At 35.4% G+C, this 26,746-nt stretch overlaps 1 protein-coding gene across 2 annotated transcripts in view; it reads left to right on the top strand.

Moving 5' to 3' along the window:
- Nucleotides 1–26,746, top strand: part of prkd1 (protein kinase D1) — a 72,931-nt gene that overhangs the window by 27,007 nt on the left and 19,178 nt on the right. Inside the window, exons 2-6 of one of the 2 annotated variants that reach the window (XM_041276709.1) lie at nucleotides 12,080–12,218; nucleotides 22,108–22,239; nucleotides 22,728–22,888; nucleotides 23,869–23,892; nucleotides 25,911–26,121. In XM_041276709.1, the coding sequence (XP_041132643.1) occupies nucleotides 12,080–12,218; nucleotides 22,108–22,239; nucleotides 22,728–22,888; nucleotides 23,869–23,892; nucleotides 25,911–26,121 (667 nt within the window). The remainder of the gene's footprint in view (nucleotides 1–12,079; nucleotides 12,219–22,107; nucleotides 22,240–22,727; nucleotides 22,889–23,868; nucleotides 23,893–25,910; nucleotides 26,122–26,746) is intronic. The other variant, XM_041276711.1, reaches the window with a different exon arrangement.

Raw genomic sequence — 26,746 nt, 5'->3', positions numbered from 1 at the left:
AGACTTTTACACAGCGAGATGAAAGTTTATTTGACATGGTTTCAGAATATCCCATCCTGGTTTTTCAGACATTTGTGCAATCAAGAATGTATTGTATTGTTTTCCAGCGACACAATGGCAGGAATGGATTTGTTATGGCTGAGTGTAGCAGTTAATTTAGTGTTGTGAGAGAAACTGCTAGAAACTTTCACAGAAAAAAAATCAAAACATTCTCTAGTCAGCACAGTGAAAAATGTTGTATTACCTTAGTGATATAAAGTCTGTAGATGCTACTGGAGCCAGCCACTGTTGAGCCGTTCAAACACATCTTATCCTTATACTTAACATGGATCTAAATGCTGCCATTATGTAGGGCACTGCAATACTGTTTAGATATTTAGATTTGCCTCCATTTACAAAAAGCAGACGATTGCTCTTCATATTTGCTTTTTGGTTTATAGATAATAGAGTTTATATATTAGCTTAAAAGTTAAAGCACTGCACTGTGCCATGAGGGATGGATTGTTTTTGTTCACAATAACACAAAAGTATAGTTTCTTCATTCAATCAGACAACATGTTTTAATGTACCGTACAAGGTGGAGGAAAAACACTGTTCCTTCCTAACTGTAAACATCAGTTTTCTCTTGTCCCTGTGGGAAATCTTTATAGATAGTTCTAGCTGTAGTGGTTAGAGCTGGCCTAGTTCCCTTGCATGTCTTGCAACAGAACAAGACAAGTCATCGATTTTTGCAGTGTGGTATTTTTGAAAATGGTACTTGTGACCTTGAAAAGGAAGAGTTAGATCACATTTCAATTGTGGCATATAGAAACATGCTTAAGCCACTTCATGTTGTCTTTAGCTAGGACAGAATAAGGGTGTTGGAGAAAATATTCTGTAGAACTAGTGCCTGTGGACATTTTTGTTCACTGCTTTACAAATTAGGTTTTATTTTTCTAAGTGGAAGGCCTGTAGACGGACACATACAGCACTGGAAATAAATGACTGCTTTTCTTTATTTTATCAGGGAAGCCCCGCTGGTCTGCTCTTGATAAGAGGCTCCAAAAAGGAAATTGTTGAATGGCATCTTTCCAGAAGCTTTACAAGAGCAATGGATTGTTGAATAGCAATAACATCCTTCCGTTGCAGTTGAAACTTAACAACCAGTCATGAACATTTGTTTGATTTTCCTACCAAAAAACAATCCAAATGTTCAATATCACATTATTGTTATTACTTTGGTTACAAATGACATGTGTCTGTGTAAAAAAAAAGCCTCTACAAATTTAATTATGGTATTTTAAAATTATTAATAGTTCTAATTCATTTTGAATATATTATACTTTTCCTAGTAGCTAGTGGTTAAAAAATAGCTCCTAAGGTGCTCCTTATGCAGATGTTTTGTTAGAGGAATGTTTATAGAGAAAATTAATCTGCCCATAGACTTTTCATAGGAGATGCATCTTGGTAAGGTTTTGGAGAAAACAGGGAGAAACTGGCTAGACCGCAGGGGTTCCAGTACATGTTGTCGGTCATCTGTGTCGATGTAAGTCTTTGGGAAGACCTTGGGGAGCTCTGCACCCCCAGCTGCCCCCCCATTTGAGATATCAAGAATAGAGGTATTAGCTTTAATTATAACACAGTAGGACTGAACATTCTGGCTCAGCGATCTTGCTGGGTATCACCTTGTAATGATTAAGTTTATGCATACTACCTAACCCTAAGCTGTGCATTGGATTACCGCCTACTCTTACCCAATGACAAATTTAGTTTTGAAGTGCAATAAGACTAGTTTTCGAGCCGTGAAGACATTGTAAAATCAAAACTCGAGTCTAGTGTGAACAAGAAGGTACAGATATTCCCAAATGTATTGTTTAAGGGAGCAGAAGAAAACGTGACTGGCCTAAACTGAGTAATTGTTTTGTGCAGCACCATGTGAAAAATAAGTTATCTGCATATGAAGACAATTATTCTTTGATGATTTTTAATTAAATACTGGTTGTTTATTTTACTTGCACAGATCAAATGATTTGTATTTATTTTTTTATGCTTTTATTTTTTTATTTAATGTGTCCAGTTATTTTACCCCTCATTTTCTCCCCAATTTGGAATGTCCAATAATTTTTTCCCCTCACTGCAAACTCTCCACACACCTCAGGTGAATTGAAGGTTCAGTGGGCGTCCTCCAATCCCACGACTGAGCCAGCTTCCTCTTTACACTCAGGAACTCAATAGTGGAGCAAGCTACCGACCTCTGGAGGACAAAGGCCAAACCTGAAGGTGTATGGTTTTTAGCTAGCTTAGCATCTGGCCAACAGAGCTCGCTGTAGCGTGATGAGGAGAAACAGTCCCTGCCAGTTTTGCCTCCCTAACCTTTGAGAGCACCAATGCCAATGCGATGTTCCCTTCAGAATCCCCAGCGAAAACCGTCCACTTCGCACAGCCAGGACACACACCTGCGCTGTATGACTCTCCCTGCACACCACACTGCTGTGCTTTTTATCAGGTGAGGTGTTCCTTATTTCAAATAAGGAATGTTGCAATTTTAATATTTACTTCACTGATTGATATGCCTAATTGGATAATATTAAATATCTTCTGGAAGTATTTATTTTGCTTCCATTTGCTTTTCACAATCATGCAGGCATTCACAAGGAAGCAAAATCTTGCAAAGATGAATAGATTCATATTGAAAGTCAAGAATTTAATATACAGTACATTTCTAATTAATTTACACAGAAATAAATGCCAATAGAGCTCTGAACCACAAGTTCGTATTTGGGTTCTGGATTGTGAATATGTTTGTGGAATTGTTTGTGTGCACAGTATAGTCCCAATATTCCCAACCAATAGAGCATCTATGGTTTGTACTCTCTTTTTTATTGTCAACCTTTCTGGAGAAAAATAAAATACTGATGAAAGAATACTGGTTGGTCATTGTTTGAGTCGACAGGTTGGAGAAATGCCTGAAAGGGGTTTGCTAATAAAGTGGTCACGGCATAAGGATGCATAATAGTTTGCCCAGGGACACTACACTTTCTTTTGTTTAGAATTGTTTTATACACTGGTGGGCATAGCTGTGAAGTTATTCTGAGATCTCTGAGGTGACTGCTTTTAAAGTTGTGATACATTCCATGCTCACCTGTGGTTCTTCATTCAATTCTGACCTTCTGTTTTAAAAGACATATATATATATATATATATATATATATATATATATATATATATATATATATATATATATATATATATATATATATATATATATATGGCAAATAGTAAGCAAAAAGAGAACTTGCACAGTAGAAGCAAGGTTTATATCACAGCGATATTGTATGTTATATTACCGTATATGCCATTTCCTTATGGTGTTAAGAAAATGCGAAGCTCTTGTATTTCTGTTATTGTCCATGTAGAATGTCATGAAAACACATTATCAAAGAAGAAATCTGGGCTGTGTTTTCTCAGGAGATTTTCTTTAATAGCTTAGAAAGTAATGGGCCACATTAGTACAAAGGATCATACGACCATAAACGTGCATGCATTTTCTGACATGATGTGTGTGTTATCTGGCTGTCAAAATGCATCTCCTGTAATGACAATCTATTCAGTTTCAAGCCATAGAAGTGAGTAGATGAGCTCTTAATTGGTAACTCATTCGTGTTGGAGATTTCTTAATAAAGATATGAGAGATTTTCAGAGCTTGAGTATTAACCATTAAGGACTAGTTTACTTTTGCTATTCAGTGAATATAGTTTATTAGATTTGATGTAGGACTTTCCTCAATTATCTTGGGCCTGTGGACAAAGAGATGTATTAAAGGGAGTTTAGGTCTCATACTAATGACTTGGGTGACTCAGACTTTCCATGTGGGGGCTCTGCAAGGTCATCTTGTGTTACTGGAATGTGGATTCTTTATTAGGGGAAAGCACTGGACACAGAAAGGATACATTATGCATGAGCCACTTGAACTATAGTCCTGGTGGTACACAATTGACTCCATTGAGACCAAACCGACACTGGGCACTTTCTTAGCTCATTCCTTCAACTTGGCGGTGGAATATTAATATATTAATACACAAAACTGCAAAGGCCTGAGCATGTGAAGGGCATTGCCTGTTGTTTGGAATTAAGGATCTTTTGTTGAAGTGTAAACACTGTTGATTGGAGTAATATAATTATGTCTCAACGATTGTATTATTTCCAAGAGTCAATCTGAAGAACCTTCCTATTTCTGATGAGCGATGTTATAAATTTGTTTTCTAAAAGCAGCTCCAGGCATTTTAGTCCATGTAATGCTGGACCATATTTCAATATAGTCTCACTGTCACTTTATTGGAATGTATTACCTAGATTAATATCTGTTAAGAAATGTGTTACAAGATGCTGCTTTCATGCAAAAAATTATATTATTTTTGTTAACATAAGGAGGCTATCTAACCCATGTAAGTAAAACAAAATTGAATCAAGGGCATACGTACCTGCCATGTATAAGTAAGATGAAAGCCTAATGTTTTAGTTCATTGAGCCCAGCACAAAGTTTAGGTCAATTTAATCAATGTGTCATGCTGTGTGGCACAACAATTGTGTTTTGATTGCCAGTTGTTACCTTCAAGTGTGTATTAGCTGTCTGTTTACAATAGTTTCAAACTGGTTTATATTCGCATTATGCTTTTAAAATTGGGTCTTTACTATTCCCCTTACCAAGACTTGTGCATGCATGTCCTATTATCCTAGTAGATCAAAATCCAAGGTGTTATTACTGCTAATTAATATGGATAGATGTTTCCTTGGACTTTGAAAATAAGCAACGTAAAGATTAAAATTATCCCTTTTTTATTCTGTCAAAATACCAAATAGCTGTGCAGAACAACGTTGCAATCATGTTCTTTAATTGACTTCAGAAGAAAATTAAATTGATACTGCAGCATTTAAGTATAATTGGGAAACATGTATTGCGGTTTTTGCACTAAACCAGTTACATACCTTAACCAATTGCTAATTTCTTAAATAATATAAAACGTGTTGATAAAAATATACCGTCTCCTTGAGCCCAGAAATCATAACACTTGCTGCAGTATGTTTAATAATGTATCTCCAAGGCTGTCTTGACACTTGACTCTTTCAGTTAATTAAGTTTGTAACAAGCTCTGCTAGCATGAGCATGACAGTATATTATCTAGTTTGCAATTATTTTCTTTAGTTGCCTATTTTAGCAGCAACACAGTGCATTTATCAACATCATAGATAGATAAAAGAAACAAGTGTTGGGTTTGTAATTCTCACATTCTCTTTGTATTTGCATCACTGTATATTAAAAGTTTATATTGAAATGTATAAAACCAAGTACAACATTAGCAACCAACTGCACATACAAGTTATTAAAACATAAGGAAGGGCTGTCCAATGGATGACTTTTGAAGCATTATGGCTCATTGAGATCCAAAGTATGGCTCTTATAATTAAAGGTACAGCATCATATTATAGGCTGCTAAGGGGTTGAAAGACAATACAGGAAAATTTGACTCCTTTATGCTAAATACAGTCAAATGATACAAAACTAATGTATGGCAAAAAAGCTACCAAAAATGCATAAAAAAAGGAAAACATAAAAAAAAAAAAACCTGATATAGGGGCTGATGTAAGGATAGGTGGTGTGCAAACAATTGAGGCTGCACAATCCAAATTGCCTAGCGACCAGGGAATTATTTTGCACTGCAGCCTATGCAAGCTTAAGAGCAATGCAAATTACTCAACACGCACAATGAGCTGCAATCATGATAATGAGGGTTGCAATGAGTGCCGCCTGTGCATCGGGGTATTTAGCGGACGCACTTACAGCCCAGAGGTGAGGTAAGTTAGGAGTACAGAGAGCAGTATCTTATCTCATTTCTTTGTTAATATTTAGTCAGCTTTTAAGTTAACTTAACCAATTTAGGGTTTTGTGCACTGTTTACATTTTATATTTCATAGTTACTGTGAAGCTACTGAGTTTTTTTTTTTTTTTCATTTATTGTAAATTGTAAAAGATTAACAGGTTAATGTAGTCCACTGATGAGAAAGTAGAATAAGCTAGTTTAGTAATAGCTAAAGTAAGAGCTATACAGTAGGCCATTACAGTATAAAGTAGATTACACCCTTGTGAAAATAACTCTTTTGTTTCTTGATTTCCTGAGACCAGGACGCACAGAGAGTGTTCAGTGGATGGACTTTCCTAATGGGATAGTATAAAAATTAACAAAGACATGGGACTTTTCTTGTGCTAAAATATTTCTAATTGTTTAAATGGTTAAGTCACTGCATGCATCCACATTTCCTGTCCCAAATGACACTACATAGGACCAGTCAGCAAAAAATATCAGTGATGTGAGTAGTGGATGGATTCTAATTGCTTTTATTAAAGCAAGCAAATTAGTTATCCAAGTTTAAGGCATGGGTGCCTTAAGCATAATTTTGTACACATTTGGCATTTATGGGAAACCATTAAAGTATTTTCTTTTAGTTTTGTGACAATCAACAACAAAAAGCACTACTTTTTACATTCGCTGCATTCATTTCAGGCACTGGGATAATTATGCTGTACACAGTCCACTCTGCTCAATGTGTGAGCATCATTTGTACCTCATTAAGATAATGAACGAAACATACAATGTTCTTATTAAACACAAAAATACTTCTTTGTTTAACAGTGACAACTTTGTTTGCATGTGAGACAGCGTGAAGTGCTTTTTATTTCAGCTGTTAAACAGTACATCTCATTACTGTTGTGTGAATAAGTTTTGGTTGCATACTAAAGCTCATTAAATGATTATTTTTCAGTATAATCTGTCAGAGTAGTATGTTTTTGTGCACAATTGTGGCAAAGCTCATTCATTAATTATCACCACCTGTAATTGGTTTACATGATCATTTCTTGTACAGGCTTGTATTGAGTGGTTACAGAAACAAAATATTTTGGGAGTAAAACTAATTGCAGGGAATGTAGAAGGTAGATTAAGCTTGTGTCCTAATTAGCTGAACTTCCTTTTCACTGTTGCACTCAAGGGAAGCTATTACATTGTCCAGTGTTTTCTTTGAACATACTCTGAAGCGGAGTGAAAGTTTTTAATGGCTAAAAAAAAAAAAAAAAAAAAATCATATAACTAACACAATGTGAGGTCAACACTGCAAACCACATCAGACTCATCCACTCTGAGCATGCTACAGATCTAATTATTGTACCTTATTTTCATACAGTTCCAGTGTCCCTTATTGTTTTGCCACACGGCAATGTCAGTTGTCATTAGGATCTGAAAGAACAGGTTATGGTCAGATGTGTTCAGTCATTGAGGACAAAGATTTAAAGTAGGGAAGTGAATCTAAGAACCCCTATGGCCAGCCTTATATGGTCATGTATAATTGTGTGATTAGACCAATATGTAACACATGCACGGCCCACGATGACAGCACTGCCAATTGTGAAAGTAGTTTTTGACACTTCAACCTTTACGCTTCATTCCCTATCTCACACACTCACATGATTTACAGGCATTGATCCACAAACAAGATAAATAACTGTCATCGGCTGCATAAACTAGAGCCTGTTGTCTATGGTAGTTGCATTGACAGTAAAACTGAAATTATTAGGTTAGAAAATGATCAGATTATAATAAGAACAGTGAAGTGTGTTACATAAGCATGACTGTCAAAGAAAACAGTCAGAGGGGGAGCTCTGCTGATAAAGACATAGGCCTTGATTTCCATGGTAATGATATGTAGCAAAGAATTGTAAACAATATTTTTGAAAGAAAATTCAACACGCAACTTTCTAACTTCTGCCAAAACAGACCGCTTAGTTTTGTTCTCTTTACTGGCCAGTTGGCATTTGACCAAACTAGTCAAAATTACATTTTCCATCATGTCAAAACTATGTCTACAGTTGTACTGGTTATTGTTATCCAAATATTCTCTTTCTGAAACTGCTAATTAAATTTGAACTAAACTTAGTTACACCCTGAAGGGCTGTAATGCAGATTTAATTTTCTTTCCTTCTTTACACCTGAACTCAACAGGCCTTATTCAGCATCAAGTCTCAAATGTGGTTATAATTGAACAGAAATCCCACTGATACGGTCTGCACTTTGGATTTTGTTGCAAATTAATTTGTTTTCATTTGTGCAGAATCGTTAATACAATTAAGTAACTAAAACCCAATTGTGGACTGGTCAGTAATGCCTTGTATGTAAAGAATCACATCTACAATTGCAATACAACTTCCACAAGGTATAGTTTTTGAGCTCATGAGAATCTGGGGGTACATCAAGGCCCTCTCCGACTGTCTGTCCATTCATATGCATATTTTTTCATGATACTGAAAGATCTCATTTTGTATTTACAACCTGGGCAAAATTCTCAAAAGGTCATTTTGCCAAAATAAGCTGTAATATTTAATTAATTTACTCCAGATGTATTGTTCTTAGTAGGTTGTAATACTGTAGGTATTTGTAAGGCAAACAAAAAATACTTAATTTTTCAAAAACAAAATGTTGCTATTTTATCAACTGCCTAACAGTTGACTAAATGCATCAACAGTAATTAAGTGCTTATTAGCATTATTATCCAACTGTTCTTAGAAATCATATGTGATAACTGGTTAAATAACACAAAGAAAAGTATCTTTTAATGGAAAGAAGTTAAATATTGAGGGTAGTCAATTAGTGAAGGATCCTTTACAATAAGTGCGACTGGTAAAGTCGCTGCTGGACCTTATCCTGTTTGTTATCTGAACTATATTAAAATGCCTCATCGTGTCTTTGTTTTTTTTTTGTTTTTGATACAATTCATCAAAAATCAGTGAGAACTCTTGGAATCAAAATACAAAGACGGCTGTTTTAAATACCCATAAATAAAATGATTGTATGAAGTATGGATTGTACAGTGATTTTCAGTCTGCATTTCACTGTGATAGCATGGTTAAGACCATTGGTCAGTTTGGACTGGCTACTGTACATTTTTTATTGTATGACTAATACTGTATGAAAGGTATTAATGACATTTCTTCAATCATCGATAGATTACACTTTTGGTAAATATTAGTTTTTCCGACATTTTTGTAGACGGTGGTTAACGACAAGCTTAGTACCATTTTATTTTTGATGGCTGAGACATGCAGCAGATACGTGTGCATTTGTTCAGTCAAATAAATGAATATTATTCAATCAGGAAAGAGCCTTGGGTTGTGCTGCCATGACAACTGTACTGTTATAGTGGCTCTGCTGTCATGATGACCTCAGTACCATACTCAGTATCTGTGTAGCTTTTTGAAAGTACCTTATTAGAAGCATAAAGAAAAAGCCATGTTTAGAGTAGATGAAAAGGATCTCTTTAAAAAACAAAACAGTAACAAGCGTTTTTGTGTACAAACACTATTCAAATAGTTTGGTTACAGTTCATAGCAGCGCAATCTACAGTGGAAATTAATACGCTAGTGCTAGTGCACTGTATTTTATTTTAAAATAATGTGTCAGTGTATTAATAAATATCCATATTGCTAGCAAGAAATAAAACAAGTATTTTGGAAAAAGTAAATGCGAACATACACATGTAGGGCTTGAACTTTTCGGGTTTTATACCTGATGTGATCTAATTTAGAACCGGACTCGGTGGTGGTCTGTAGTCCGGTTTTCGGGTACAGTATTAAACGCTGTGTAATGGAGACGTAAACTCTCCTGTATCCCTCATCCTGTCTCCCGCATTGTTCTTATTTGAATTTGATCCCATTTTCTACTGATTTGATTTTGCTGTATTTTAGAACTGGTGTTACCTATAATGTGATATTCTATAATGTGATGCTCTATAATATGATATTCTATAATGTGATGCTCTATAATGTGATACGCTATAATGTGATATTCTGTAATGTGATATTTTATAATGAGATATTTTGTAATGTGATACTTTGTACTGTAATACCTTATAACAATTGCAAGTCGCCTGGATAAGGACGTCTGCTAAGAAAATAAATAATAATTACTGTTTAATATTTCTACTCCACTTACTACAAGATCTAATGTTTAATAAATTAATACTTTATTGATGCGTAAATAATGAGGTCAATTTGAAGCTATTATAATACCATAAGCTAGTCCAGAAGCAAATATATACATATTCTTTGAACATTATGACAAATGTGTTGAATCTGCTAGTAGATCCCAACACAGCCAAACGTGGGGGAAAAATGTTTCACCTACAATATTATATATTGAAGTTAGTCTTCCGTTAGTTATAAAAATGCTGCTTTCAGGCACATTTCCCCCAAGCTGCTGAAGGCAATTTTATACAGCAATTAAATAAAGGTTAGTTTACCATCAGAGGAAGCAGGGTTACAGAGGAGCTGCACAATCCTGCTGAATACAGTATATCTGATAGAATGAATTGATGGTTTCAGTGGCGAGGTACTTAAAGAGCTTCTGTTGTTGTGAGTATGTAAATTTATCAGCGTCCACCCACTCAGTTGTTACTCCTGACGAGCAACATAATTAGAAAACATACATGAAGAGATTCTAACATCACGTGATGACAAATCAGTGTGAACAAACTGACACTGTATAAATACAGGTGATAACTTACTTTTAAGTAACAATCCTATCTACTGTATACAAATATGTAATTGCTGTAGAAATTCGAATTATTGTTCCTTATCTTCTACAGAACGGTTGCCTCAGCTCAGGATATTTTTTATTAGGGAACACGCCTGCTAATTTCACCCTTAATTCCTTTTTCTTTAAACATTTCTATTTTCTTAATTTAGGCTGCAAATGTTTTCAACCTGTTTATTTGTGTGGCGTGATTCTCTTCAGGTTTTGCTGTCCTGGAATTGTTGCTGAACTGATAGCGAGCTTGAAGTTCAGTTAGAGAATTGTCTACAGCAGTAGTGTGACCAAACTGAAAACAGTCAATACGTTGGAATACAGTACAACACTTACAGGAGAGGACAGCATTTAATCAGTATTGTTTTCCTGTGACACTGCATTGATTTGTGAAGGGCACAGTTAAAAATAGCAAACACCTATTTTCCAACATTTAGACATTCCCGTGAATTGAGCTTTCAAAACTTTAATGACCATCAATAACTTTACTCAGAACCAAAAGGTAGATTGGGTTGTACAATATATTTCCAGTAAAACCTTATATCAAGGTCACCTCAGAAAATGGCTGCCTCCCAATTAAAGCCATTCTTTAACAGTTACGATTTGCTTTTATTGGCAGCAATATAAAGGCCGTCCTGCATTCAGTATTAATGCCACCATCCACAGTCCCAAATGTAACAAGCAACTGCTAAATTACCTCTCTAATAAGACCAGCATGCGCTTCACTACCCTTGGGAAACTTTGCACATTTCATTTAGATTTTATAATACAAATATTAAAAACTAAAACAGTAAGTTAGAACAGCTTGGACAGAAGAAAACTAAAATAAATAACATCTTTGAGAAATGTTTTGACAACGTACAGTACTTTCAGTTGTTAGGGCCCCTCCTGTGAAGGCCACATTTTTTTTCATGGACAAGCCTCAATAGTAAGATTTCACTGTAGTTGAATAGAACAGAATCAGTATGGCAGAAATGAACAGATAACAGCCTGGCTGTTTCTGTCAAGCAACAGCTTCTTCTTCTGTGTTTACAAATCATTACCTAAGAGAATTACTGTGCACAGTTCCAGTCTGTGAACATATGCAAAGCGGAAACTGTTAAATATATGTGTTTTCCATTTTACTATGGAAGTCAGTAATGTAGTCTCTGTGAACTTTCAGGAAGTTGGCAGCAGCATCGTTTTACTAAAATGATCAAATGAGATCATCTGTACCAAAGCAAGATTAAAAATTGACTTTAATTTAAAGTGAAGCTGCTGAAAAGCCTAAAAACACTTGGATCAACGAGCAATAAAACAAAAGAAAAATGTAACATATCATAAAAGGTAGGCGATGCTCCAGTTTCATTCTTCATGAAAATGGAATGCGTTCAGACATGTAGCAGCTCCTTTTGGTGTTTTTGTAACAGTTACGTTGGTGACTTTTTTTTATAACATAAAAAGTAATGCCTTTTTTTCTCTTTTATTTGTAGTTCCCAGAATGTGGCTTTTATGGAATGTATGATAAAATTCTATTGTTTCGACATGACCCGAACTCAGACAATATTCTACAACTGGTAAAATCTGCCACTGAAATTCAAGAGGGAAACCTTGTTGAAGTTGTCCTTTCAGGTAAGTATTCCAGCATTCCTGTTTATCGTTATGTGTCACTGTTACTTTGCTACATACTGTATTTGTTTACTTGAAGATCTAGATCTTAGAGGAGGCTTTGGTGCCTAAAATAAAATATATTGCTGCACTGTGACAAATATTAGGTGCACACTTTTGCCAACTGATATTTTCCTTGCAATAGTTGTCTGGCCCCCTACCCCTGAGTTTATCACTTTTGCAACACTATATTGTTTACAATACTATATGTTTCCAAAAAAATATATATATATACTTTTTTATGCCTTCTGGCTGCATAGATATGGGAAACAAAAAAGAAACCTTTACTGCATTTTCATACTTAATACATTTCTAGATGACATTACATCTTCACTTCAAAAAAAAAAAAAAATTCAATTTGCTCATCGCTTAATAATAAAACTACATGTAAGCACATGTAAACAAAGAGAGTTACTGGCAATGGACATATTAACAAATGAACTACAATCCCAAGGACACACAGTGATATATATATATATATATACACACACACACACACACACACACACACACACACACACACACACACACACACACACACACACACTCGGATGAGGTTGAACTTATCCTGAAAACCGTCTTTTTGTTTATTTTTTATCAGTTCATATTTTTATCTGACAAGATTTCTAATTATGATCCATGTTTAAAGTCATGAATGCAACGAGCAATGGTCACGCACACGCTCCTAAAATAAAATTAATGATCCCACCATCCATTTTTGTTGTCTGATATGTGACCAAATTGGGTGCAGTTTAGAGCCCTGGGCCTTGGGCCTACTTACAATCACCTGAGCATGATATTATGAGGTGGGATAATGGCCTGAATCACTTTTAATGTGTCAACAACTGAATGAATCAGTACACCACATATTGCTAGCAATTTACACAAATATCACACAGACTAAAGCTTTACTTCAAAAATCATTGTGCTAGTGCTCTGCAAAAGCCACTACTCTTCACCCTGACGTATCCACAGAATACTGGTTCTCAGAAATCAAAGACGTCAAAGCTAAATTATAACACACTTTCTTTATAAAAGGTCTAGTCTGATGAACAGGTCATAGGTTAAAAGGTGCCTGTCTTAGCTATGAATTGGTGTGAAATGTCTATTGGTTCAATTGCTGTCTGCTCTTCTTGTCTTCCTGCAAAGATATCTAATTTTCAGTCATTTTTTCCACATTTAAAGCAGTCAGAATTAAGATGTAATCTGTTGATAAACATATTCTAGGTTAAAATAAGCAAGAAACTACCTTCTCTCTTTCCACTAACTCTAGGAGATCGTCACGGGTTATGTTTTCCAACGATTGCATTGTTTATTTACTGCAAAAACATAGGATTTATAGCATACTTTAAAACAGTAGAGAAATGAGCAAACAGCTTCCTTGTTTGTTTTTGTGGGTTTATTGAAAACCTGTTTTATTTTCAGCTGGGCTGCTGTAGTATGCAAAAGCTATTTGACACGGATGCTTCAGTTTGAGATGCGTTTTTATTTGAAATCATGCATGACACCTTTATCGTGTTTTAACAAGCGCTTTGCAGGTCTTCTGGGAGAACACTTGTGTTTTATTTTAAGTAATTGATTAAAATGTGGTCTGTGGAAATCACAGTGAATCACAGCGTCTCCGCCAGAGGCTCTATACGTAATTCAGTAATGATTTTTCTGAAACAGCTGGAACAGATAAATTATCAAACAATTTCTGTGAAACTGTCACATTATTCAGCAGTGATAGAATCATTAGATAAAGCTTCCAGCAGATTAAAAATGTACATTATATTGTCAGACTGTTTTTGCATAACAGAAGGAAAATAAATGTTGCATGTTCACTAATTTAGGCATGTACACAGTAATTACACATGATTGCTTATAAATCATAGCAAAACAGGTACAATAAAACAGAGAGACACAATTATAGTATGTAAAACATGTACAGTAAGGAGAAAAACATGTAGGAAAACCATTTCACACACACACACATATATATATATGAAATGGTTATATATACACTGATGCACAAAAGAAACACAACACTGAGGTCTAATGGATTTAAATTTAATCAAATATTTTAAACATATATATCAAACAAAATCACAGAAAATGTGAATAAAAATACAGATCAAAGAATCATGATAAGTTTTCAGGATTAAACGTCAATGAAAGACGTCGATTTCAGCTTTCAGCTGTCAACATGTTAACCCTGAATGGCCTCCGAGCATGCCAATCATTTTAATGCAGACGGCGAGCTACAGTCATTCTGCTGATGAATTTCTCATGCTGTAGCCAGTGCAGTTTGAAAACGATTGCACAGATGGATTAGTGGATGTGACTGTCCTGTGGTGACCCTCTGCCTTCCAGGACGTGGCCTGTCCCTCACAAAGCCAGTTTCCTGGTTTCTCTGGACTATTCTGCAGATTTTTGAAGCAGAACATCTCATTCTCTAGGCAACTTCTCTCACAGACAGGCCACCTTCAATCATGCCGATAGCAACCAGGCAATCTTCATTACTCAAGCGGGGCGTGGCCGTATCTTTCCCTGTTCTTACGTTAATTAAAATGATGTCTTTTCGAATTGCTATTTAAACTGATTCTTAATTAACTAATTTTGGCAATTTGATCTCTACTCATATACCAAGCACAGAGCACCTGGCGTTTTTATGAAATCACATGACTTGAGCTCACTGTTTTGTTATCCCAAGGAACAATACTACCCAGACAATCAACAAACCTATCTGCTCACTATTTAAATGTAAATAACATTATGCATGTGCCCAATGAGCTATTGATGTAAAACTGCTGAATATATATATATATATATATATATATATATATATATATATATATATATATATATATATATATATATATATATATAGAGTCAACCTTGGCTAACTCAACACCCCACGGGGATGCCATTTAGTGTTGACTTATCCAAGAAGGCTGGTGTGTGTGTAATGGAGCAAATAAGTTAATGCTAGACTCTTTCAGGCAATAGTGTGGGTTAACTTCACTGCTTCAGTACATTAGCGTGGGAAATGAGATAGAAATATCATGTTTTTAAAGCAGGCAAAAAAAGTGTTCGACAATACAATTCTTAAACCCAATCTACTGAACTAATAGCTCCACCATTTTTTTTTATTTCATGTCATGTCATTAAATTTATAATTTTAACCAGATAATGGTACACACTGAAGATGCACATATTTTCATCTCCAAATACGCTTGTGGGGAACAACATGCATTTATTTTTCAGTTGACTGTTCAGGGATTCTTGCTTGTTGCCTTGTAGTTGACAATAAAACCCCTTGGTGGCACAGATTGTGTTGTGTTATTAGAATAATCACTTCCAAGAAGGCAGATAACACAATTCCTAATTAAATAAATCACTGTTAACTAAAGACATACAGAGAGAGGCTAAAGAATATGACCTCAGGAAAAGGGCTTCTGTTTGGTAGCAATTTTTGTATTAACGCTTGACACATAAGACAGACAAAACTTCTAACCTTCTCTAAGATGATTGTGAACTGCAAACTTGATTACATTTTTTAAAAATTGACTTTAAAAAAAAAACAGTCCTAAACAAAACATTGCTTAAAACAGTCCATAAAGATTTTTTTGAATAGGGCCCACTGTTATTTATAATTGGAAGACCTGCAGCAAACCATTGGTTGGATTTGTTGTTCGTAAACACAGTGAGTTTGGTTGACTTCAGAAGGGAAGTTACTACAGTGCCATCTTGCATCTGCTTAACAATTCACAATCTCTGTGTATACCTTTTATCAAAACATTGCTACACATTCTGAACAAGAAGTTACACTTATAACAGTGACTGCATGACCTCTTGTTCTCCTCCCCTCAAGTAAGATCTTAAGAATGATGAGCATAGTGTTAAATCTCACTGTGTGGCTAAAGCCAATACAAGAGAGTGGTATTGACAGTACCCTTAGAATAAGCAACCGTTGTAAGCCAGGATGTGCAGTATTGCATTGATTTCAATATATTTAATTTAATTGAGGCACTAATTATTTACACCAGATGAACATCTTTTATGCATGCGCTTCATTTTGCATAATAATTCAGAGTGTTACTGTTTTTGCTTAGATCATCATATAATGAGAGAGCGCGTGTCATTTAGAGGTCATATACATATGCAATGCATTCTGTAAGAGGCCTGATTTATTTCCTGTGACTAGATTTAGATTTTGTACTACTTTGTTTCAGGTTGTACACATGATTCAACAAGACAACTGCAGTGCATGTTTTTTTCTAGGAATACATTTTGCTCTATAAACTGTGTAAAAAATAACATGCTTTTTTTAAATTCACTTTCAGTACAGATCAATGACTGTGATGCACCACAGAGCGTTGTTGTCAATAACGGTCAGTTTGTTGCAATTGCATGGTCTCACTGCTTTGTTAAGTTGGCCATAATAAAGTGTACTACATGGCCACAGTAATTGTATCTGCTCAACATTTTTTCCTCCAGAACTTGGCCATTCATTATTGTCTAACAATAAAATGGCAAGCAAACTGATTTTACCATTGTTACAGCATGTTTGAATTTTTATTTCATTTGCCGCTATGAATTGTCTTTTTATAATGCAACATTTTCCTTCTGTCTTTAAATAAATGCTTAATGAGGGTTCCATTTATGCTACGGTGACTGGATATGTATAAATTACCTTGCAATTTTTATTGTAACTTTCTGACAAGATTAGGACGTATAAATTTGCATATGGATGTAGAGGACTATTGCAGTTTAACAATAGTTGAACAGTAAATGATCCAATTATGGCAACCAGATGGCCTAGTGGTTAGTATTTGGAGGACGTGGATTCAATCCCCATGAGAACCTCTGTGATAAAACGCAAAATGCATCCCCATAGGAATTGAAGTAAGTTGCTCAGATTGTAGAAAGCATGTACAGCTACAGACTTTATATAATAAACATATAGTGAATGAGAGCACTGGAATTGTTAAGTACGCCCCTCACTGTAATTTCTGTTTTAAACAAGGGTGTAATAATAATTAGAAACCTGATATACAGTAATACTGTCAATAGCTTGTAGGGTCACCGTGGACAGCCGGAATTTAGGGTATATCAGTTTAAGGTGAGTAATTTTTTAAGGTGACTACCAGGGATTTACATAAGGACCTATTACATGATAGGAACCTCTGCTGATGCAGAATTATACGGTATGTTTTTTTTTTTTTAAGTTCTCTTTCCGATTGCTTTGTAAAATCTTGATTATCAATTACGGTGTGGTTGAAAAGGAACAAAGGCTTTGATGTTGTTTGTCTAAATTGTGGGTAAATCTACAACAGGCTTTTGAGATGCTTTATTTATCTTCATGCAAAAATACTGTGCACTAATTAGCATCAGTGATGGATAGCAAGTACTTTGTTGACTGTTCATGAAGGGATAATATTAGTGTTAGAAAAGGCCTCAAGCACTTAAGTATCACTGGCTAATTTACATTGAAAGCACAGACAGCATGCTATGACTGTTGCACTATTACTCCTGAAAAAAAATGCCATGACCATGTCCTTTTTTTATTTTGACAAGGGTTCACAACATACTTCTAAGTGCCACTCCAGTGGGTGTCATTTTATGAAAATTAAGGAGGGGCTATGCTCATATTTCATATAGCACATACACATCATAAGAACATACCAACAATTAACCGTGCATTGCATTAAAAAATATATTTACAACAGCTTTGTAAGATTTTGGAATAATAGTACAGAAACGTTGTCCAGTGTAATTACTTGTTAAATATGTATAGCGATATTCCCTCATAGCACTAAAGTCATCCCCTAATGTGGTGTGCTAAAGTTGTGTTACTTCTGGTTTAAATTAAGTTTTTTTTTTTTTTTTTTAAACAGTGTAAGTTAGCATGTGCTTTATTTTTTGGTTACTCGTTGCTTATTGACTCAGAATTGCTACATACACTGTAACATGATCTAAATAAAAAATGTGTCTGGTGAAAGATGTACGATTCTTAACTTGAAATCGCTTGATTTTCAAAGAAAGGCTACAACTGCTATAATTATTATAAGTACTAAAATATTTTTCAGCAGTGGGATTTGATGCTAAGGATTTATTGCTTTATCTAAACAGAGAGCTCAGCTTGGTGTTGAGATTTCAATGATTTATCAGTCACAGTCTGGAGGTATGTATATCAACTTGTGTGTTGCATTTATTCATGTATTTTTGAAATTCCTGAGAATGTATTTTTGACAATCGTGGGGAAGCACTGATGTAGCTCTGTGTCCTGTCCTTGTTGGGGGTGTATTTCTTTCTCTCTTAGTAAGATGATGATTTTTCAATTTGTACCTTGGATTTGACCCATGGAATGAAGTTAATCATACCAAACTGGCATTGGCTTTCCCCTGCCAGGAACTCCGAGCTTTGAACATGCTTCTTTAATACTATGATGGAATGATAACATCAAAATTCTAGAAAAAGAATGTTCCATTCTGGCTGCCAGAAGCTGTTGTAAACATAGCTATTGTTTTTCTTTAAAGGAAATGTTTTCCTGTACGATAGGCACTGTAAGACAATTTACACATAACCGACTTAATTGACATTAAATAAAAGCGTAAATAAAACAGGCACATACAAAATAGTCCCCTTAACAATGTTTGAATTGCACTTGAAAAGTGATGTTTACCTGCCTCACTATGATATTGAATAACAAAAACAACATTCATTTTGACTGTAGTATTACCATAGGTATATAATGTGCACTGTGGGTTAAAAATACAAATACAGAACATTTAGTTTTAGAACAATATAGATTTACTGTGGCATTGTCAGCTTTACAGTCATATTGAGCTTTTCTCTGGTATTATTTCTGAAAATGTATCCCTGTGTAAGGTGACAAAAACAAGGAAAGGTAATAGCTTGACTTTGACAGGGATTACAGGACTCCAGACGAGCACTGGTACATAAGCAGGCCCTTGCCTTTAGCTAAAACAAAAGATAACCTGCCCTCAAAATGCACTGATATTATAACTACAGGAGGAAGAACGGCAGTAGCTAAAAATGTCATATGGCACGCATTGTGTTTGCTCAGTGATTCCAAGCTAGTTAGAAGACGCCTTTGTGCTCTTCGGTGTATTCAGTTTCCATCTGTCACTGCTGTTTTCTTTCTGTTTTGCACTGCTGAACCTCAGAAAGAATACTCCCTCCCATTCTTTCCGCACACAGCCTGAAGAACCTTGTAAACGCTCCCAGTCCTCTCCTGGGCACAGTTATCACCGGTGCAACACGTGCACACCCACCAAGGACTGGCAGGCTATGCCTCTCCGCTGCCAGCATTCATTATAGTCAAACACCCTTGGAAAAAGCAGTCCGTTGTGGCTTTATAATAGAAACACAAGTACAACCATGTAACAACCAAGGATAACTTTAATGGCCAGGTTAATCATTTCACGAAGACGCTCTCGTCTATGAACCCGAGGGGTCACAGGTTTTAATCCTTCCTAAAGAAACACTGGGAACCTATATCTAAATGTTTAACATGGTAAATGTACAGTTTTTCTATACATAGTTTACAATGCATTACCTTACTGCTGTGTTTGAGCATGCATGCATATGTTCTAAGCTTGACTTGTATGGTCTATTGAATGAGATGTAAAAGGAAAGGTACCTCTTACTAGTACTGACTCTTCTGTTCTTTCATTTGAAGTTTTTTTTTGTTGCATTTAAAACCTACACTTATTTAATGCTATAGATGAAAATTGCTGTTGATTCCAGGTACCTTGTCACTTGACATGCAAAGTATAATGTATGTCTATGCGATGAAAATTTCCTTCAGTGCCTATTGTACAGAAAAAGTACCTTGTTGCCTAATTTCCTAGATGAGAAAAAGTAAATATCATACAGTAATAAAAATCCCTGCTGAAAATGTTATTTGCTTTATTGCTGGTTTATTCTTAGAAACAGGAAGCTATAACAGTAATTTGAACCAAATAATTATATATTGTAAATAGTCATTTTGACAACTATCTAAATTTGTTTTCATATGGTAAATTAACAGACTTTATACTGTATATATACTATTGGGATATCTGCTGAGGCCAGGCCACCCTGGGGCCCTGTAACATCACAGTCCCCACTGGTGTCTGGCAGTGTTGGACCTGTCCATAAAACATCCGGGACACAATTGTACTAAATAAAGTGGCCAAAATGGATCTCAGTGATCGATCAGACTCATTATATATCAGGCCTTGCTTACACGTAAACCTTAAATACTTGCGTTAATGCTTCTTTTCAGTCAATACAGACTCAATCTTACTTGCTGCGTGCCAATGTAGAAATTGAGACTATACATCTCAGATGGCAGATTTGCACTCATGCTGGGACCAGAGCGGAGTCCATCAACCGTTTCTTTATCTAAATCAGCAGGTGACCCAAAATCAGCAGAATGATGTTAAGTAACCTCCTTCTTAATCAGCATGTCCACTATGTTCACACTGAACAGACCAAAGACTGACAACAGTTTTAAACTGTTAAAGCCATACGTATCCTTGTGAGCGGTATACTAATATTTTGGTTATCCTTATATAAAGCATATATACCACTGGTTAAACTTTATACCATATACATTTTCAGAATATGTCATTTCTTACATGTTACCTGTTACATTGTATCATTTGGTGTAATTATCTACTGCTCTTTAGACCAGACTTACTTACTAATATCCTAACCAGGGAAGCTGCTTCAAAAACTACTCCTAAAGCTGGATTTCTGAAATAACCACTAGGAGAGTGCAACTGTAATATCTGACCCCTCCTGTGAAGTTAGTTTATGAAAAATATACAAAAATCACAGTTTCAGAAGGGACAGACATTACAGCTGTGCACACTTTTTTTCAAATCAGTTTTTAGGAATATTTTCAGGAGCGGTTCCTTATAATAAAGTTGAATAAATGAAAACTCAATAATATATGCTCAAATCCACACCTGTGTTTCTATATTACTGCAGCTGCCGTTGTGATACCACTGCTGCCTTGTACTGAACCATGCATTGACCCTGAATATAATGTAGTTTGTGACTAAATAGGCAGCTTATGTCTGGGGATGCATCATGATTTAAACAAACATCAAGTAACAATATACAGTAGCTCATTCAAAATTACATATCAGAAATTAACCAATCACGGTGAAGTATTTACCAAAATTCCAGTACACCTTATCCTGTGTACAGATGTGTGGCAGTGGGGCAGGGTGAAAGCCCTGCCAAGGCATGGGCATGTGTATGGGGGGAATATTGGGTGGCAGGGAGGGAGTTAAAATCCTCCCTGCAATAACATGTGGGAATGTGGCCACAGTTGTGTAAATAGGCGATCCCAGGTGTTAGAATAGTTAGTGTTTTGGCCCTTGTGCCATTTATTTAGGTAGTGTGTTTTGTTCTGTGCTCTGTCCAGTGTTTTGTTTATTTATTTGATTAAATATATGCATTAGCACTTGAAACCTGCAGCTTCTGTGTCTTTGTCTCCCTTTCTGGTCTAAACATCATTGCGAGTGACACTGTCCTGTCACAAGATATCCCGTGCATAGAACATCACACCTAATTCCAGTGTTCAAAAATCAAAACAAAAAACACCTGGTACCTTTTGTAAAATGGATTATCCTATTAACTCCACTCTTTAATGTGTTATGAATTTGACACTAGTTTTTCAGAGTGCACTTGAGTTTTTAATAAAAAGCTTCGTATCACACAGTTTGGGCAGCCTTAACAGCTCAGCTTCGCTTCTCTGTCCTGTCGCCCCAACTGCAAAAGATAACATGCAATAAGAGACACCCTACACACGACATATTAACTTATAAGATGGTTTGTTATTGTTTTCCAGCTTCCGCTACAGTTGAAGATTTTCAGATCCGACCACACACACTGTTTGTCCATTCATACAGAGCACCAGCATTTTGTGATCACTGTGGAGAGATGCTTTGGGGGCTTGTACGACAGGGTCTTAAATGTGAAGGTAATCCAGTCATGTTTTCTCACTGTTTTCCAATTGTTCTAGTTGTAGAATACATTACATAACAATATCACAATCCTGTATTACTACAAGGTCTTCTTTTGAAAATATTTTATATTTTTAAATCACAAGTTCTTAAGTGAGGTGGTTTAAGTACTGCTAGGGGTATCCAGCTGCCATTTCTAAATTCCAAGTTTGACATGTTTATTTATATGCTTTACCATACCTTGCTGTTCTTTATAATGCTTGCCTATGCCTTACCATACTTTCATTATGCTTCATTGCACTTTGCTGTGCTTTTACTACAGTACACTTTATAAGGGTACAAGGAGATAAGCAAACCCGACTGAAACCAAACATTGTATTGCTGCAGATAGATACATATCTGTGTACTCTCTCTCTACGAATAATAATGTTTACAATGCACCCTTCAAGACACGTTTCACTTGATTCTACATTAATGTCCCCATCGCTTTCTTTCTTTCCAAAAGGATGTGGGTTGAACTATCATAAGCGCTGTGCTTTCAAAATTCCTAACAACTGCAGTGGAATACGAAAGAGACGACTGTCCAATCTTTCTTTAACTGGTTTGACTACCTCCAGGTCAGTCTCGGCTGAACCATCCCCCAGCACCCCAGATGAAGCACTGCTGGTAAGATCATTCTAGGGGTTATCAGGACCACTACTTTCTAAGCCACCCAAACAATGGTTCTTGTGCTATGGAGTATTTAAATTATAGAGTGTTGTAATCATGTATACTCTATGTAAGTCTCTGTCTGTCAATCTGTACAGTATGTCAATATGTCATTCTGTCCTTCTAAGTAGAAATAAGCACAGACCTTCAAGCTCTTTGAAGGACAAACATATTGTACATCATTATTTGTAGTTATGAAATAAATGAAATACAGCTTTGACTTAGATCCTTATCATTATGGACCATACATGTATAAATAAAACAAAACAGTGTAATTGCCATCTGTTGATGCTTGCAATTCTGCTGTGTTGTTCCTCATATCTGGTAAATGGTGATGGTGGTTATTTTCGTTTACTTGACAAAAGCATCTTTGCAGGTAAAAATGTACAGGTACCATCATCTAATGGGTACTTTCCTGGGCCACCAAACAACAGAGCATGCACCTTCTTGTGTAAAATAGCCATTTTTGTTTATATAAAGTGAGTTCTTCATTTTCATGAGTTAAAAAAACTGAACTGGCTGGTTATTTAACACAAATAATTTAAAGTGTCAGTAAGATAAAATAGAATTAACAGTTAATGATGAAAAAAATGGAAATACACCAAATGATATCAGTATAACAAAGAAAAAAACACACACACTTGTGATTTTCCAACAACATTACAAATTACAGCACTGTCACTAACATCAGAAAACTTTCCAATTAGTCTGAACAGTTGAACAATAGCGGAGGCAATACAGTGAATGAAAGAAAATCTAAACTAATGAGCGACCCACTGTGTGCAATTTATAATTTCATACCACATGTTAGCAATTACAGCAATATTTGCTATTTGCATGGTATGGCATAGTTAAGAGTTTCCAGTTAAATAATCACTACTTTCTGTTTCCCTTTTGCATTGTTGCCTGTTTATGTCCTCTTTCTCTGCATGCATCAGTCTCCTCTCAGCCCCAGCATTGAGGTATGTACTGTCTTAATCACCTGTTTTTCTTGACAGATTATGATATTCTCCACCCTTAATGTAATCCAAGATATACATTTAATCTTTAGTATTGAGATAAAAATGCTGATCTCAAGAAAAACACCTTTTTGTAGCAATATTCCAATTTTGGTATACATAATTCAGTGCTGAATATTAATTAAACCATCCATGCATATTTTATTGCTAAAATCACTTTTAGGTTGAACAATAGAAGGATTCATTTCTTCCACTAAAAAGGCACATCTTGTTAAAAACCAAAATGTTATATATTTGTACTATGCATATGATGTGAAATTCTTACCAAGTGTTATTCTTATGAAGTGCTGGTTTACCCTCTCCTTTCTTAATGAGCTTTCTGTTAAAAAATACATCAATCACTACAGCCCTCCAGCAATAGACAAAGAGATATAGGGATCTATTTCAGCAATCCAAGAAAAGTGTGCTGCCAGGTAAATGTTTTAAGGTCCTTTGCTACTTAGTGCCTCACTCCCGGTTCTTAATTACACTGACTACAATGAAAATAGAAAATCTGGTAGAGCAAAACTACCTGGTTTTACCAATATGATTTGGTTGAAGTTTAACACTGTGATATGTGGACAAATCAATGCTGAAGATACAACTTTCAGAATAATTGAATGGCAAACGCTCTATAGTTAAAAACTTGCCGTGTAATTATATATATATACATACACACACGCACACACTCACACACCCGGAACCCTCGTTATATTGCTCCCCATTTTTACAGTAAATTGCACATGCCTTAGCTGCACTATACAGAGACAATTTCACTTAGAATTACTATCCATTTTATTTTGTACTGCACATCACAAACTAATATATACACAACAAGTAAAAACAAAGCTTTAATATTATACTGTTATCATATACACATGCATTGCACAATAACACAAAGCAAATTGAATATCTTCTTGCAGAAGCATTTATTTAAGCAATGCACTTGCAAAAGTCACAGGGCAGTGACATCAGCTCCCTAGCAACAAGCCTCCTATGTTGGGAATGGATTCTTTCAATGCAGCGGTTTGGGCATTTGAGAAAGGAGGGGAAGATTCATGAAATTAATTGGAGACTTAAGTTGATGAGAAGCAATTACCCGGCACAGTACGAATGCTGCTTTTTATACTCTACTAGAAAAACCAGATTGCATAGAGGTTTTATATTGGACCCTGATGCCCATGATAAAACGAGGGAGTGGTTGTACAGTATTTGTTAGCCTAATTCTATGGGTCCTGCTCTATCGTGGGAGTCGGGGTCCAATACAAATCCGCTGTATATCGAGGGCGAGTGGGTTGTGTATATATGTATGTGTGTGTATCTATCTATCTATCTATCTGTCTATCTATCTATCTATCTATCTATCTATCTATCTATCTATCTATCTATCTATATATATATATATATATATATATATATATATATATATATATATATATATATATATATATATATGTACTGTGTATAGATGTATGTGTATTCCTCATACAGTATTTGTATAATTGTGTTTAAATGTCTTTGTTTAAAACTGTTAGTTGTATGTGTATATCTGTGCGTATTATGTATGTTTTCTAACACAATTATAATCTACTAGGCAATGATGCTAAATATTACTTTTGTTATAACCTGATATGTTGTGCCCTTATTGTTTTGCTTAGTTAGTTGAAATACTCTTTGATAATACCAGTGTAGTATTATGCATGCTTAATAGTAACAAGCAGATATAGTCTAACTATGTAAACATTTGAAAAATGCATAGTACTGTTAATATACAGTGCAATTTGAACATTAATAAATATGTTATTTGCCAAACAGTTTTACTGAACTTACATGGTTACGAAAAATCAGAAAAGAAATGTGCATTTTTGTTAGAAATGTGCTTCACAATGTATGTAGTCAACAGGAATTTGTAATGTGGAAGTAAATGTATAGTATTTAGGGTTGTATTATGTAAAAAGCCAACCTCTTACATTCCCTTATAGCAAAAAACTCAGTCTGAGTCATTCATTGGACGAGAAAAGAGGTCAAACTCGCAGTCATACATTGGACGCCCGATTCAACTGGACAAGATACTGCTGTCAAAAGTGAAAGTACCTCACACTCTTGTTGTCCACTCATACACACGCCCCACTGTTTGCCAGTACTGTAAGAAGCTACTTAAAGGGCTTTTTAGGCAGGGCTTGCAATGTAAAGGTAGGTATCCTTCACTTCTGCATTGTTTCAAGAGATTAGCTTTATGCTGCGCATGTCAAAACTGAGGTGCCTGCAACAGCTATAGGGATCATAATAAATAAGGCTAGACTGCCTGCTCATCTTTGGGGTTCAAATGTTGACTGTGTTAATAGAATAGCAAAGTGACAGTAAAAACACATAGAATTGTGGAAAGGTACTGCAGAACCAATGTTTAACCTAGATAGTAAATGCAAAGAGTAACAAGGCAAACTGCTAATTTACTATGGTAAATGGTTTCTTACACTAACATGTAAACGGATACCCTTATTGTAGGGAAATATGCCCTTTTGTTTTTTTGTTTGCAGGAAGTTATGAATTCAAGTAAAATAAATGCACACAGGCACACTGTGGTGATTATTGATTGTTTTTCACAGCACCACGTCAACACATAAAGACGACCTTGCTAAAATCAAATACCAACTTTATGTTCAGATCTGTCATTTAATTTCCACACATTTCTATATTGTATTTTTAATCATGAACCAAAACTTCTTGCAAATCATGATTTTGTAATTATACCTGGAGGTAGGGAGGGTTATTCCTATATAAATATCAATCAGTCCAAAGATTGGAAATAACAAGCATA

Source organism: Polyodon spathula, chromosome 17 (genome assembly GCF_017654505.1).
Source record: "Polyodon spathula isolate WHYD16114869_AA chromosome 17, ASM1765450v1, whole genome shotgun sequence".
Taxonomy (NCBI): domain Eukaryota; kingdom Metazoa; phylum Chordata; class Actinopteri; order Acipenseriformes; family Polyodontidae; genus Polyodon; species Polyodon spathula.
The sequence above is the reverse complement of the archived record's forward strand: the minus strand, read 5'-3'. Positions and strand labels throughout refer to the sequence as shown.